General features: G+C 38.6%; 1 protein-coding gene across 37 annotated transcripts in view; it reads right to left on the bottom strand.

Moving 5' to 3' along the window:
• RBFOX1 (RNA binding fox-1 homolog 1) overlaps positions 1-17,663 on the bottom strand; it is a 1,151,565-nt gene that overhangs the window by 38,807 nt on the left and 1,095,095 nt on the right. For all 37 annotated transcript variants that reach the window (XM_066197674.1, XM_066197696.1, XM_066197682.1 and 34 more), the window contains one exon: positions 8,624-8,756. In XM_066197674.1, the coding sequence (XP_066053771.1) occupies positions 8,624-8,756 (133 nt within the window). The remainder of the gene's footprint in view (positions 1-8,623; positions 8,757-17,663) is intronic.

Here is a 17,663-nt window from a genome sequence, read left to right on the forward strand (position 1 = left end):
ACAGAGGGGAGGGGGAAGGAAGGCACTCTTCACATTGGTTAAGGAGGTTGGCAGTAATTATCAGAAGTGAACCTGTACCAAATACATCATCTTATCAAGTATGCCAAATGCTTAGCCAAAGGAAGGCAAAGCATGGCAGGATTGGAAAAGACTTTTGATTATGTTTGGGTTTTTTTTTTTTTCTTTCCCTCTTTTTGGTTTTAAGAAACCACATATTGACAGCATTTTTTCTTTCCTATGAAAAATTTCAGTGGGCCAATCCTACCTCCAGTTTCAACACCTTTACAAAAAGCTAACTCTTGAAGCACTGCTTTCTTGTCCTGCAGTTATGCTGACCCTCTAAAATAAAGGGTTACTTCTCACTACTTAGATGGCAAACAAAACACAGCCTAAACTGAAATGGTGAGAAGAGTGGGTGAAATCATTATGCTGGTCGTGTTCTACCCACTGGATGAAATCTCAATATTCAGTCTACACTGAGGTGAGAGAACCCATAGGTACTGCATTGTTGGCTCAATGCACATTCCCAATAGTGACAGCTGGTCTGCTGAGAATTTCAGGGTGCTATTCCTATGAAAAAAATATTAACTTTGCCTACTTGAGCATTTTACAGCTTTGGCAAACATGCCAGTGGTTCTGAGCTCCTCTGTTTGGGTTGGATGATACATTACTACTTCTTCTCTCAAAAAAAAAAAAAAAAGTGGTAACGTTGCTGTTACCAGCTCACCCGGAGATGGTGTCATTTCAGCTAAGATCAATCATCAGTGTAAACAGTGAAAGATTCTAAACCCTTCAGGATAAATGACACACTGTGACAAAGACAGCTTAAATGACTAGACTAAATAAAACTGGAACTGCACAACAGTGGCCTAACAATTACACCCATTAGGTCATTCCTGCAATTTTACATCCATTTGGCAGTTCTGCAACTTGAAATGTGTATTTCCAATATCAGAATCAACCCAAGCTAAACATGAGAGCTAATAAAACAATAAGGGTTTTTTGCAACAGTATTTTCAATTGAGGAATACCATTATCTAGGAATAATAGTTATAACCAAGTTGCTAGCCTAAGCCATTTTGCAATTCCAACAAAGATTTTCATGGCAGAAATAAAACTGACCTATGGAGGTCAATGACCAAACCCCACAGGGCTGAGCTGGTATGTGGCTAAGTCAGAATCACGTGAGAAAATCATAAATATGCACACAGCGACATGGATAAAACCACACTGATGATAAAAGTTTGCCATGGAATAATAACAGGTGAAAACTGAGCTCCACTTAAATCAGAGTGTCTGCCATTTGTTTCAGTAAGGTCAGACCTTTACTCATATATTTTCTATTTATTATGTCTGCAGAGCAAAATATGCAAAACCTGGTCTGCACTGGCAGCTTTCAGAGAGCTTGTTACCTACACTGCACGGTACCTTCACCTTGGTTTTGGTTGGGATACTCTGATTATTTTAAAACACTGCATGTTTTTCTCTACCTGTTTGCACGTAAGAAATAAAGCATTCCACATGACTGTGAGGTAGGAGCACAAAACCATGGACAGCATGGGAGGACTTGGATGAGATGACACACAAAGAATACTGAGTTTACTGGAGATGAGGGCCCCACAGCCCCAACCCTGGGGTCCTCACATCCCTGGGCCACTCCTGCTGGAGATGGGAGAGAGCTGGGGGAAGGTGGTTTAGGTCCCTCCTCTGTTTATAACCCTCTAACTGCACTTCAGTAGGAAATTAAATTCATTTTTCAAGTCAAATCTGTTTTGTCCATGATGGCAATTGGCATGAAACGTCCCTGTCTTTATCTCAGCCCAGGAGCTTTTCCATCCTCCTTTGTCCCCCTGTACTCCTGAGAGGGGGAAGGAGAGCACAGCTGGGTGAGGGTCTGGCAGCCAGCCGAGGCCAACCCATCACTGCACATCCAGACACCCTACCCTCAATTACAATTAAACACTGCTACTCAGAAAACAATGCTTTGGAGAAAGCATGTGTCAGAGAGGGAAACTTTTGTCCTTCCTCCTCTTGGTGATCTGTTGATACACAGCAAAGATGAATAGGGGCTGAGAAATTTTTCATTCCTAAGTGCAGCTGGTTGTACTCTTGGACAGGTTCATTCATCCACCCCGGTCTTCCTTCCAGTCACGTATAGACAGAAACTTATTTTGAGTTCTAAATGAAACCACTTCATAAATACTACTCTGAAAAATGTACCCAGCACTAAAGTGAGACATATATGCATAACTCCATCATTAGACATGGCCAGTATTAAGATGAAGTGACAGAATCAGGCAAATGAGTGTAACAGTCCCAAGCACAACTTGCACTACAAAAAAAAATCAGCTGATTGTATCTTATTTCCTCCCTATAATCTTGTATTATGACAGTGATATTAAATAAAAACCCTTCTACTTCTCCTGAAGTTTGAGGAAAAGTAATTCTTCACACTTCCATAGTTTTTCAGAGAATATTTCCTCTATTCAGTGTTCTTTTCATTTGTTGATTCCTGACCAAATCTTACCAATGGGGTCAATTGTATTTTCTAACTGCACCCTTCACCATTAGTACAAAGTGTAAACCACCAAGAACTAAGCTTTGCTTTTCCTTGCTTTAGTATATAAATTTCCAAGGCTTTTTTGTTTGTTTGTTTTATTTTGGTTTAATTTGCTTGGTTTATCACCCCTTTTTCTCTCTCTGAGGCTCTAGGCAGAAAACAAGGAGTATGTCTTGAGCATGGGAAGAGACTGAAGGCATCACACAGGTACCCATCTTACAACAGCTCCCTTTACACTTTATATTGAAAAAAAAAATCTTGATAGACAGGTAGGTCTTGTGCTTCTTGTAAAACAACACAGGATTTCCAAATAGCCATGTTACTGAAATCTGAATTACCTCACCCAAGGAATGGATGTGTTAATGCACTTCCTGGAGGCATTAAAAAGAACAAATTTGGGGGGTTTATTCGGTTGCATTTTATTATTTTATTCTGCTAAGGAAAGCTTGGAGAAGTGAGAAATCTTGATTTAATATGAAAATGTGCATCCAAATAACATCATATGTGGCAATCATTTCCTGAAATTATTTTTCTCTAAAAAGGAAATTCTTTAAGTCTCTGTGTCTCATAATCACTTTTTGTAACTATATTAACACAAACTCTTTACTAGTTTAGATTCCACCTTTATAATATTCTGGGAGAACCACATCTGTCTTCATTATCATTTTTCTGTCCTTATCTTTCAAAAGGATTGAGTTGAATAATCTATCAATGACATAAAAAGACAGTCCCTGATTGCACAAACCTTAGCTGAGTAACTTCCCAGCAGGTGAGCATCCACGGCCCTCAGCCACACACATCCCGCCAGGGCAGTACACCCAACCAGAGGCTCACCCTGAGTGGTGCAGTCAAGGGAGCAATTGGGCATCACACCCCTGATTCTGATACTTTATGTTTTAGCTTTTCTATTTTTCAGATCCTGTGCTGCACTAGTGTATAACTCTGAACTCCTTATAAAGTGTTAGCAAGCACTCTTCACATTTTGGTCAGACAAAACAATCCTTCCAGACCTGAGAACCAAGGACAGACTTCCTCAGGCCCCAAAAAGTACAAACAAAAGTGAATCGGGGAGGAGACACAAACCGGGGGAATATGACTTCATTACCTGAAGCTGCAATTTGAGGATTAACCTCTGATATGCAAACAGACCAAACTTATTTCTGTCTGAAAAACTCATGACCCTTGTCCCTCTTGGGTGTAGCCGCTGCCAGGCTCTTGCACTGCCCAAGGTGTATCTGTTAAAGGCCTTTAATAAATATCTGCTTTACTCTTTTAACTCTGTCTAGCCCCTGTTGCAGGTAGCCATTGTCAGCATCAATTCCCTTCCTTGGCACAGCAATGGCCACAGCTCTCCATCACCTCCCCAGCACAATTACAGGAAAGCAGCTGAGGAACAACAGTTGTGTTTTCTGATTGCTGGGAGGGTCCCTCTCACTGTCCTACACTGTCCAGCCCTCGTTTTGGAAATCACCTTTAACATGAGCCCCTTCTCTAAGGCCTTCATGAGACAAATGATAGAAGAGACATAAATAAAGCTACAGCCTTATTTAAAACAAAGACAAAATTAAAGCAACATGTTTCCATACTCTAATAACAGGGTTTTAAGTGCTGTAAACATAGAACTGAAACTCTTGTAAGAGGCAGTTTGAACTTTTTTAGAATGTTCTCTAATTCCAGTTTCTTGCCTTTCCAGCTTCAACAGTTTCTGCCATGGACAAGTTGCTTTGTGATATTGACTGAGGGCATTGCTGCAGAGAACAAAGCTGGCAGACATGAATCAATATATGCTGGCAAAAACCATTTTTTGTTCCAACAATTGCATGTATACACAGAGTCCAAAGTAAGAGGAAATTTACATGAGCCCAAGGAAAGATAGTAGGAAAAACCCATAACAATCAGAGGAGATGTAGTAGCTCATACTAATCTTCTTATATTTAGAGTTCAGAATAAGGGTTTAAAAATAAAGCTGCATTTTCATTTTGAATCAGTTAACAAGTAGCACTTGAGAATGTTTATTTTAACAAGAGGAACAGTTTCTGAATTATCTCTGTTATTTCTCCTCCACACTCCCCACAAATTCACAATTCTATTTAGGGTTGGGTTGGGGGTTTTTTTTAACTATTCTTTTCAAAGAGAAAAAAAGCATATTGCTCTCTCCTGCCTTCCCAGGAAAGACTGCAGAGGAGGAGACACACACTGAAAGCTAATTCTCTGTTAGCTTCATCAGAACTGAAAGCAGCAGAGAGGAAATGTGAAGACAAAGTCATCACACACTTACACTTGTGAAGAATTTAAAGCAAAGGATGCTGAAACAGAAAGCCTTCTCATTAGTTTCACTACTCCTGCTATCTGCTACTGCTCTACTACCAGATATACCAAGACTCTGGGTTTTCTTGACAACAGATTAAAGATCCCTTGTTTCCCTCTCCTGCTGCACCATTTTGCAGTTAAGCTCCCTATGCAGTGCAGACTTCCGAACTCTAAATTTCAACATTCAGTGTTCTCACACAAACCAAGCTTTACTCCCCATTTCAGTGTCAGGGGCATTTAATGATACATAAATTAATTATATGTAGTTGTAAGTACACTCTCATATTTCAAGGCTTTAGAGAGGATGCCACAGGTGCTAAAAGCGAAGCACTTTCCATGAGTTAATAAACAAGATGCTGTCTCAAGGAATTGTGAAATATCTCACTCAGAAGTGAAGGATCCATTAATTACTGGGGCAGTGCCATGTATCTCATGAACAGTAACTCAATTTTTAAATGACACATTTTAAAGCACATGTGCTGTTCTTTGATTTCTAAGAAAATAACGGCCTTAAGCATGGTTGTACCCAGCAATTTCCCTGGGACCTGGCAAAGCCTGTCTGCTGCTCCCCGGCAAGTGGGAGGCACAGCAGAAGACACCTTCCAACAGGAACCACCATAACTCATCCTGCCTTATGGCCACAAGACCTAGAAGTAGATCAAGATCTAAGGTTAATGAAATAAAAGAAAATAAGAGGAAGGTAATTGCAATCTTTAGCTTTATGTTTTGCAACTACATGTAGGTTCTTTCTTGAAAGGAAATATTTTTCTAACTAAACATTGATAGATTTGAATGTAAAATTATTCTTAAAATTGTATCTATCATTATAAAAAAAGTGTCTTTTTTATGACTGAAAATATTTAAGTGTGAAATTGTTTTCTTGGTTGTAAGGCCGGGCTCCTTCCTTGAGTTAAAAAAGAAATTGCTACTAAATTAATTGCAAAACAGCATTCAAAACTTACTCCATTTTTCTTATCAACAAATGATATTCCAAGTTGTTTGCTTCCTTCTCTAAGCTGATTCATTCTCTGTGATCTCTTTATTACCCCAGTAATTTTCCTTGACTTCTATTCATATTGTGACCAAAAACCACATTCTCATAATTTATTTCCATTGATAAAACATTTTTTTTTCAGATGAAAATTTCTTTCTGCTTCTTTGATAGGTCACAGAATAGAAAAAGTGAGCCGAGCATCACACAGAAATTTCATGTTACACTCTTGTATCAGTGAAGATACCAACATGAGACCTAATACATCAGGCCAAAGAAATTATGGGGAAAAAAAGCTTTACTACCCCAGCTGTGGATCAGTGCAACTTCTGTACTGACCCATGAGTTACAAAATGAAATTCAGAAAGCAGGGACTTATTGGAAGGCACAGGTGGATTAAATTAAATTAATTATCTGAAAATTAAATATCTGAACTAACATCTACATGATTTAAGACAGGGCTAAGTAATTGAGAACTTTTGCCGTGTCAAATTCTGTTTCCTGGCAAGGTGAGCCCTAGATGGGCAGGGGTTCCTCTCAGACAGCTGGAAGCCATCAGAGCAAGGACACGACAGGACCCGTGAGCAGTGCAATGCACGGCTCCCTCTGAAGTCAGATTTGGCACAAGCACGATGGGAATGAGCCTCAGCCTGTCAAACCACCCTGCAGAGGAGTGGGAGTGCTGAGCTGACCTCCTGGAAACCAGTTCAGTTGGAGCACTGCTGGACCTGACTGCAAAACCTCTGCTCTGACTTACACCAGGAGTTCTCTGTGCTTGCACATCCAACTTCCTGCTAAAGGTGCTGGCAAGCAGCAGTACGATTACATGAGGATATCCATGTGCTACATGGAAACGGAATTCTTGCAGCTGAGTCACTGAACTAAGCATAATAATGTGTATACCACACACATGTACACATAGAGGACCCACATGTGGCCTCGAATTAAGGCAAATTTAAGTTACGTACTAGTCAGAAAGTACTGACTCATTTTGGAAATACTAACCAAAAAGTATTGTCCAATCACACATAGCTGGTAATTATTTTTGTATAGGCCTTTATGACTTTGTATTTAACTGAGGTGTGATGTTAATGACACGAAACTGAGCGGCCCACCTTGTTATCACACTGCATGTTCACTCAATGTTTGAATTTAAGAATTTGTCTTTAAACAAGGTAGAGACGGAGAGTCCACTTTCTTTAGATGCAGTATCCATTTGGTAGCTGAGGAATTCTGATTGAAATCTAATGCAGGGTATTCTAAACTTGCTTCCATCTTTGCCATGTACAAATGCCTGGACTGACTGAGAGTATGGCAACAGAAGGATAACTTTGGTGGGACATCATCCTTATCCAAAAGTAATTCAGGCAAACTTCAGAAAACTGTCTATCTCCAGTAGTTGCAATACTGTTTTGCCTAATAAACTACACAAAACAGTCAAATCAATAGAATACACTTTTACAAAATAACCTGATTCTGTGGTATCATTTTTACATTGGTTTTCAGAATATCTTATTTCTTTGAGACAATAACTGCCCAATGTGATGGAATTGTCAGACTGCCTGTATAAATAAATCCCTGAAAAGTCAGCCTAAAGGCTGACTAATGAGATTAGCAAATTTGTCTGGAATCAGATGCTCCTTTTGGCTTAGTCCTAGCAAGGCTTACTGAGAAACTGTGGGAACTGGTGCAGGGCACCCATCACCTACTGGAATGGGGCAAGGGGACAGGAAGAGAGAGAAAGAGAGAGAAAGAGAGAGAGAGAGAGAGAAAGAGAGAGAGAAAGAGAGAGAGAAAGAGAAAGAAAGAGAGAGACAGAGAGAGACAGAGAGAGATATCACCCTCTCTCACTGCCCAGGCCAACCTTTCCTGACCCCTCCCCAGAAAGATCCAGCAGCTCTACAGAGAGGTAGTGGCAAATCAAGTTTTTCTGACAAAATACTGCTCTGGCCTAGGATCTGCCAAGTTTTCTGATTTTCCAGATTCCCCAATTTCTTCACAGCTGAAAATCTTTTGCTAATGTTATTAGGGTTTTTAAGTATTATGTGCAGCACACAAAGCCTTTCTGTGTCAGCTTTTGCAGAGCTACAGGAGAAATTGTTTCTTCTTTCTTTTCCACAAAAATATTCATAAAACCCAAGCAGTCTTCTGAAATACAGAAGATTAAAGAGTTTCTAGAAATTAACACTATGAATTCCTCTTTTTGGTTCCTTAGTTTACTACTTGGTTTTACTAAATGCAAATCACTGACAGCGAAATCTTAAGGCATTATTTAAGCAAAAACATACACAAAACCCATGGCCCTGAGAGAAGCACCCCAGATTTCCATCATGGCAAGGATGGCAACTAGAAAAAACTAAGAAAACTGCAATTTAAAAAAAATATATGTATTTAAAAAAATACAGCACTAAGCCTTCAGGTGCAGAGACAACTTTCGGCAGGCGATTTGAAGAAAAAGAAGTTAACTCGATCCAACCTCCTTAATAACCAGATGTTTGCAATCATCAAAAATATACCTTTAGCCGAAACAATCTCCCCCGTTCCGGAGCACTCCGTTTGTGGGAGCATTTACATAACAGTATGTGACATCTGAAACGCTTAAGGCCACCAAGCATGGCAGTACAAATTACAGTCATTTTTCAAGCCGCTGTGCGAGGCGCCGGCGCCGGGCAGGCACGACCCGCACGCGGCAGGGCTGGGAATGGTGCCCAGGCTCCCGGGATCCCCGCTGAGCCAGAGGTGAGGGAAGCAGAGCTCCTTACCCGCCGTAGGCTGGGATGGGAGGAGGGGGAGCTGCTGCCCGGAACGTGTTGTACACCGTGCGGCCTCGGCCTCGTAGGTGGGCACCTCTGTACGCGGCAGCTGCGGTCGCAGCAGGGTAGGGAAATCCTGGCACTGCAGAGGGAAAGAAAAAACAGGGATTAGTGTGCAGTGTCCACGTTCTGGAGCAAGCAGTGGGCCTTATAAAAAGCCTGCCTGTAGCTGGACGAGGGAGTCACCGAAGAGTTTTAACTCATTTTTTCACGCGAATCTCCGCGCACAAAGGGCAGGCAGCAAACCGGGAATTTGGATGGCGGCGTCACATATGGCTCTGGGTTTCTCAGAAGACACTATTAAAGAGAGTGTAGACTGGTTCAGCCAACACTGCTACCAGGAGACTCCCGAGGTCCAAGTTCAGGCTCAGATTTATAATGTCAGAGATATTTGCATCCCATTATTGGATCTGTCTTCTAAAGTCAGCCCTGTTTTGAGTGGGGGTGAGACATTAGAGACTTTGGTGACCTCAAGTCATCTAAATTATCCAGTGATTTTTCCAACTGAAAAGAGCTTTGCTTTTGTTCAAGAGTTGGATTATTAACCAGCTCTTGAGTGTGTAATAATGGAAAGATATTTTCCTCTCTTTTCTCACTTTTTGGGGTTGCGCCGTGTACATAAAAGTACCTTTTAGTCCTTCAAAGGCAAGAGTGGTACACCTTAGAAATACATCTGAATCCACATAATATCCAGACCAAACAGAAATAACTTAATCATATAACAAAGAAATTAACACAGATATTTTTATATTGTCATTGGAACTGAGAAAATTAATTACCATTCCATGTGAGACTTAAAATATTTTAACCAGAAACTGAACAGTATTAGAGGCTTTCATTCTGTTAAACTTCTCTCTTGATAACTTTTAAATTGAAAAAATAATAATGAAACCCCAAAATAACAAACAAAATTTCCCACTTTGTTTCCTCTTCCAATTTTTTAAGCAGTGTCTCATTACTTCATTTCTCCTTTGTACATATTTTGCGTGTCAGTGTTAGAAGAGGTATTTCATGAATGAATTCATCAGTGAGACAGGTAAAATCAAATCTAGTTCTGCTGGCAGTCATGTTACATCAGATGTGCTTCATTGTGTTGATTTTTTTTCAGTATGTAAATAAATAAACAAACCAAATATTGCTTAGCAAAACCCTAATAAAAACAAGCAAATGGAAATAGTGATGTATAAAAAATTTAAATCGGAAATATAATTTAATTTCAATCCTCATTTGACATCAAATTTTAGAAGAAGCCTTGAATTTGAAAAAAAGAAAATGAAAAAAATTCACAACTTTTAGGCCTGGCTGGCTGAACATGTAAAGGCAAATACTGTAATTATGGTGATTTCTGTATTACTACCTTACTGCTGTGGCTTTGGGGCTTTTCTAGGTCCTTCTATCTGACAAAAAGGTCACACAGTAATTCTGCAAAGATTTACATGCCTGTGATACAGTACGAACCAACCTTATGGCAATGCAAATAAATTAGAACAGTCTTAGAAAGTGCAAATACCATATTTTGTAAGAAATATAAAAGCAATGTGTCAAAATCAGAAAGATGAACATGCAGAACTTGATATTCTGTTGACAACTTTGCAAGCAACCGCATAAGTCTTAAAGGAATCCTACTGGAAAACATTCCTTTTAAGGAAAAACAACATATACATCATCTGTTTGAAATATGAATGCTGTAAGTACTTCTGCATATTCAACAGGATTGAGAATTGACCAGTGTAAATAGAGTAGTGACAGAATGTGACCTGCTGCTGGAACCATTAACTTCTGTCCTTTTCCAAGTATACAGCCTTGTATAAAATTTAATAAAACTAATACAATATGCAGAGGAAAATGCAAAAGATAGTTTTACATAATGTTCAGAGAACTGCAGACCTACACACTTCCTCCAGTCCTACAGCTTTTCTTTTCTTTCTTCATCTGGCTTTTGCTCCTTTGCAGTCACAGGTATTGGACTGGATGGAGAACTGATCTAATCCAGTGCAGTTATCTTTGCGTAAGTGTGATGTTCAGCTGCAGTCTGTCTGCCTTGGAAAAATCACTCCTTTCCAAACAATAGGTATTTCTAGAAGCAAGTTTCCCCAATACATTGATTGTTAATTTGTGTCTTAAAAAAAATGCAATTAACTAAATAAACAGAAACAAATCCAACAAACCAGTGCTCAGAAGAGTTGGCTTAAGCAAATGGGTGGAAATGGATTTGAGAGAATGGCCAGGAAAAACTGATATCTGAAATGGCGGACATGTTAAATGACATACTGCAGCCTTTAGGGACACTCTTAAACTGTCAAAATTAAGAGAAATTTCACTGACCTAAATGACAATTACCAAAAAAAAAAAAAAAAAAAAGGTCAGAAAACCTTAAAATTTCCTCACTTGCATCTGTAATTTTCTAAGTATCGATGGAAAACACTAAATATTGATAGAAAATACTTTCACAAGAAGAACAGAAGTGATAGAGAAAATCCAGCTAACTCAAAAGCAGCCCAAGCTCCAGCAGTGTAAGATACGTAACACCTTTGTGGGCTTGAAAGTCACGATCTGGAAAGTCCTGCCCAGAGATCATTTCCAGTAATTAATTCTTTGCAATGAACACCTACGTTTGGCAACATTTACAGCAGTTGTTCTTCTGGAGTCCTAAGGAATAAATTAAAACCCATTGAAATTGTGGGGAGACACTGAGGAAATGCCTCTGGGAAACAATGAACCCCCAGTGTGGTCTGTGAACATTTTTTCCTTTGAATTGTACCATTCAACTCAGCTTTCAGACAGACATATTAAGGTACATATTTTGCAACAATTGAGCATTCCTAAATTCTCTTTACTCTTCATGGCAGTCACACCTTGGAAAGAATCACAAGGAGGGTCACTGACCTCAAATCTTTGTCAGTGAATGCTTTCCTCAAAAAATGTCACTGGAAAAGCAGAGAGGCCCATAAACGAATGAAGTAAAAAGTAACTTTTTTTTTTTTTAAATTACATTTTTATGAGAAAAAAGGCTTTGTCTTAACAAAAGAGGAGAAAAAGGAAGAAAACAGAGATAGCAGGGAGAGTCACTTAGTCCATAAGAGTTTGCCAAATCCAAAACCTGTAAGAGAGGCTCAGCAGTCATAGGAGATGCTAAGACAAGATAGTGATTTTTTTTTTTTTATCATTTTCAACGGATCAGCAACACAAAGGATGAGTTTGAATGAGAAGCCTGAAGTAATGTAATTGTTTTCTATGCTTGCCTTGCATTACTCTCTTAATAAAGTCACAGAGCATAAAATGTCTAAAGTAAAGCAAAGCACTAAAAAACTTAGGATGGAATTAGTGGAAGGCAGAGCAGTGAGGTGCAATTCTGTCAGGAAGAGGATCAGATGTGATGGAAACTTAACATGGAACTAAGAGCAGCCTTTCAAGACCTTACAATCAAGTGAGGTCTAACAGTTGAATTTATTCACAACAGAATGGTATGAATCCCAAAAATTGATTTGGGTTCATCTGAAAATCAGACTATCTGAAAACACACTTTCTACTGTCAGATAGTAATATTAGAGGTTGAGATGAGAGGTAAAATAATCAACAGGTTTTGTAACCCTGGATTTGAGTTCAGAAAAAAAAACCCATAATGCTCCTTCAGCCCAGCTGAGAAATCAGATGGGTAGGAATATGTAATAACCACAGAATTTATTTTGCTACCAACTTTTTAATATCCTCACCCCAAAATAACCAGTAGAAGTGGCAGCATTAGAACACAACTGAAGAATGGACTTCATAAAAAGAATTTTATGAAAAGGGCTGTCCCATCAGGAAGCATTAAATGCTATTAACCAGTCCCAAAAGTAATGAAGATAGTAGCCAGGAGGGGTAGAGGTTTTAATGACTTGCAGTTTGTAGGTCAACCTTCCTTAGTGCCTCAGTGCCAGGCTGCTGAAACTCAGTCAGTGAAAATGCTATTATAATGGGGCTGAGAATGTGTTTGACTCTCAGCAGGGAAGCATCTGAGCCCACTTCTAAGCAAAAGTAGCTTAAATTCATCAAAGTAATTTGACGACTGGAATTCTTCTGATCTGTGGCTGAGAAAAGGCAGATTTCTCCAAATGCATGTTGATGATAGGGGGTGAGAACACGAGGTTATAAAAAGAAAGACTGTTCTAAGGACAGTATATAATCAAACATCAAGCCATAGGAAACAATTTACATTTTCATCTAACGGCTCCATCCTTCTATAGATATTCATTCAGCTATTCAAATATGAATGAGACTACAACCACAAAACTCAGCTCCTACAGTCACTCAGCAATTTTAATTTTTCAAGTTAAAAAAATTAGAGTATAAATAATATGCTGTAGAAATCCTTGGCTTTGCTTCATATAATTATCTAAAATCATACAAATCATCTACTACAGCCTAAATGAAATTATTTTAAGAACATCATGCTGGTAAGATTTCTTCTTTGAACTTGTTTCTTCTATTTTTATACTTAGGGGGATACAATTTTAAAACGCATTATTTCAGTGAATATTGTCTACAAAGATTTCTCTTCTGCTTTGTAAAGGTGGAATCACTGTCACTTCAGTGACCTTCAGTTTAGATCTCAAACGTGAAATATGGCCAGCAAATTGCCACATTTAATCAAATAAAAAGGCCTTTGGAATTAACAGGATTCATGGTAGTTTATCAGCAAAATTTAGATAATGAATAGTTTTATAGAAAAAGCAAATACGAGCATAAGGAAGAAAAACTTAAATCTTTGAGTTCACAGATGAAATGTAATCAAATCTTCATTTTTCCCAGAGGATGTAATATAAGCATTTGTTTTACTAATTTTTTATTAAATGAACATGACAGGGAAGTGCCCTTTGTAGGCTCCATATTTCAACACAGGCCTGGCAAAACAAAGGCTGAAGGAACAACGAAAAACTCGAGCTCCCAAAAAGAGGAATATAACCTGGCAAAAAAATACTTAAGGGTTATACACTGTGTATTAAAGCTTTAAAGCTTTGGGATAGATGAAAGAGCAGCAGATGCAAAAGACAACAGGGGGCAGATTTTGTATCAAAGCCATAAAAATATACAGCCACTTTAATGGGCAATTATTCTTCACATTTGTGCTGCGGTTTGAATTTGTATGAGGGTGCCATATGCCCCAAGAAAGGTGTGCCATCAAAATGGATGTGCACATCTACTTCTCATCACTCCTAATCTCTCCTCCTCCGCACAGAGTAGCAGGTCACCTGCCACCAAGAGTTTGCAAATGTTTTATGGTGAAGAATTTTAATGCTGCGTCGTGTTTGAATCGGTTTATCGCTAATTTACTGTGGCACAGTTTAACTGCTGGAAAGACAGGCAGACACATTTACATTATTCCCAGAGTTCAGGAGGAGCCCCGTTGAGGAAACACAATAAATTAAAAACAAAGAGATATAATGGGTAGCATGCTGAGAAAGGCTAAGCAGAATAATCTATATGATATTATCTCAGATTTCAGGAACAGAATCAGCAGTTTATCCCAATATTTGCTGTGTTTCCCCTTTACTGTAATAGTAATAAGTATTATTAAGTGGCATTCTTTGAAAGAATTATAAACAGTGAGCTAAAGAGGATTTGTGCATTTAAATACACAGACCAAAGCACACTGCAAGCAAAATGTAAGCTCTGTTAATACAGATTTTAACATGAAAAGGCATTTAAATTATATATAAATATATGTACATACACGCACTTCAAATTCAGGGTAAAAAAAATCTTTAGAAAGTTCACAGTGTTTAAAATTACAGGCTGAAAACACATTTCTTCACCTGTCACTGTTGTGAGATGGTTTTCCCTGGGATCTAGTTGTGAATTAACTGCATTCAAAGGAAATTTCCCGTATACATCAAACACAGTCACAGCTGGTCACTTCTATTTCTTTCTTTCTTTCACAAACTATTTATTTTTTGAATCATAGTTAAAATTATAGACCAATTATTTCCTTACTATTGTAAAAAAATACATGCCAGTGTTATACACTGTTGTTTAGGAATGAATAAATCTGTATTTTGGAGAAACCCCTACTTATAGGACATTCTCATTTGAAATGCATTAAAAAGGAAAACAGAAATCTCTAATTAATGTACAAGTCTAATCACCATTCTCCACATGGAAGAGTAATTTTTCACTGTTCATTTGCTCAGTGTAATCTCAAAACTGACATAACAGAAAAGCAATGGCCTATAAATCTGCTCTCATTTGTTTCTTTAATATTCATATTCCATTGAACTACAGCTGCTTGTTGCTGCAGTCTATTACAACATGCAAAACTGTCGATAAAAATATTATGAAAGGCAAGATGTGTTTCTTCATGGCTCTGTGTGCCATTTATTTGGGAAAAAATAACAACAAATGACTCATGGATCGTCCCTTAGTTTGCTGCACGCCAGGCGATTAGTGATTAATTACCTTGCTGCAAATTGACATGGCACAAGGAAATTGACACAGCTCTGATTAATTAACTTTTTTATGCAAGACAGTTACTTACAAAACACTGCACACTGTAATTGAATCCCTTTACACAACACTACTGCATTAAGTTTCCTGTCAAATCCAAATTAGCACCAAATTTCACATAAATGTGGTGAAACTTTTTATACTGACGTACATGTAGATATTTCTAGAAAGGGGACAGACAACTGCTTGAAAACACTGTTTTTAAATATTTCGGCCTCAGACATGAGAAGAATCAGATGTTTGGATTATTCCATACCAATTTCTAATCCAATGCACACAAAACCCCCCCATAAACTAAATATCTCAGTAAAAAGCAACCTACTGTTTATTCCTGTGTTAAATGATAGGAAGACACTTAACTGTTCAAACCAAACTTTTCATTTGATTTTCTTAAAGCTGCTTTCAGATCTAATTGATCTATTATTTCTATGACTTCCACATACTGACTTCTTTGTAATTATTTTAAGTCTAGATGGAACTATTCTTTTTGTTTCCTTTCTTCTCATGTACCAAAAACCAATCCAGTACTGGTTTCTCTGTACATTGCTACGATGAGAAGCCATTAATTTAGAACCTTCTGTGCAAAACCTTGATGGTTAAACCTGGAAACTGTCTCATCTCCCTGCCTAAGCTTTTTCTACATCAGGGTGACTGGCCATTGGCACAGGTGCCCAGGGGGGCTGTGGCATCTCCATCCTTGGAGATGTTCACAAGCTGTTTGAGAGCCAGCTGCAGGCATTGCTGCTGGAGCAGGGCATGGACAACATGTTCTCCAGTGCCCCTTCCAGCCTCAGCCACTCAGATTCGGCCATTTAGGGATTCTCTGTTTCTCAGAAATTCCCTTTGTTCTCCATCCTTCTTTAACTGGATTTCATATGCAGCCACCTGACATCATCACCCTAAGACATCAAGGGGTTTCCAACAACCAGAAGAAAATGGAGGATATGAAGGGATACAAAGGAAAGGATTGAGAACTCTTTGTAAAGCTATGTAATGACACCAACCTACTTTGAATTCAAGAAAAAAAGCTATAACTGGGGGTAAAATTACTTATGATGTACTTAAAATCAAAATGAGAGTACTGCATAGCTGAAATTACAAATAGCTGAGGTACAAAGAACAGTCGGCTTTTCACAAAGAAAGCAACTGAAAAAGAAGGAAAAGCTCAGGAGGTAAAAAAAGCACCCAGGCCATAAAAGAAAAAGAAACAGCAGAGATCAGAGAAGACATGTTTGATCACAAATTAAAGAACAATCTTCAAATATAGATGATCAAAGTGATCAATACCTTGTCTGGTGTTCCCAGTTATTGGACAGCTATAAGTTTCAAGCAAATGGAAAAAATCCCCTGTGTCTAACAAAGCACCATTTCCAAGACAAAGGAAAAAGGCCACGGCTGTGGAAAGCTGGATGAAGAGTAGCACTGCTATAAAGAGATGACAAAATTTAGTAATTTGAATGTTCATGAAAGTCAATGACATAGTGACAAGAAATATTGTTTAGATGACACAAGGATTCCTAAAGCTCAACAGAATTATTGAACTGTAAAAAGCGCACTGTCAGAATGCATTGGGAACAATTTAGGCAGGAAAGAATGGAGGAAAAACCTAGCTCTTAACCTAATCCAAACCATAAAGGAAAAATTGACAAAACAAAGAATTGCACCCGCAAAGTCATACTGATACTAAAAATGTTAATTCCTAAAAAGCACTTATTATCTGCAAAATTCAGGTGGAATTTTGCTGTACACAGAACAGTTCCTAGAGCCATGATTCAATAACAACCATCACAAAATAGACTGACACTAAGGTGTGCCTTTATTTGAAACCAAATCTTACAGGCTAAGCTGAAAAGCACAAAATCATTAGTTTGCTATCTGCCAGACAGGATGATTTGAGATGCACAGTCAGCACTGTGGGTCTGGTACTAAAAATGGGTGACACAGCAGAGAGATTACAGGAGGCAGAGCCAGGGAAGGTGGCACCCAGGACTGTGCTCAAATTGTCTGATGTACAATTGCATCACAGAACATGATGCAAGATAATACAGAATGCAATTCTCACTACGTAAATGTAATGTACGTAGTGAATGGAATTACTAAATGTAATTCTCGCTATGTAAATATGATGTAAATAGTAAATGGAGTTACTAAATGTAATTCTCACTATTTAGCTGCATTCTGAGAGGAGCAAGTCCAAGCAGTCCTATTGCCCTAAATCACAGGTTAGTCACCAGTGCTGCCAGTGGCCAAGCACTGTGTCCACCAACAGCAGAACACAGAGGGAAGGCACCTGAGCTCTCAGCTTTTCTTGGCCACACACAATTTTTATTATTTGGACAAAAAGACAGAGATACTCTCCACAATTAATATCTTTCCAGCTATCTCCCACTACCCGCATGTAGGGTTTTGTGTAAGTGGAAAAAAAAAATCAGTGGCACAAATCAGGACATGTCTCTCTTTCCAAAATTCCTAAGCCTGCTAGCTCAGACACACTGATCCAGCACTA

The sequence above is a fragment of the Chamaea fasciata genome, unplaced genomic scaffold, assembly GCF_029207755.1.
Source record: "Chamaea fasciata isolate MVZ Bird 193981 ecotype frontalis unplaced genomic scaffold, bChaFas1.0.hap1 SCAF_16, whole genome shotgun sequence".
Taxonomy (NCBI): domain Eukaryota; kingdom Metazoa; phylum Chordata; class Aves; order Passeriformes; family Sylviidae; genus Chamaea; species Chamaea fasciata.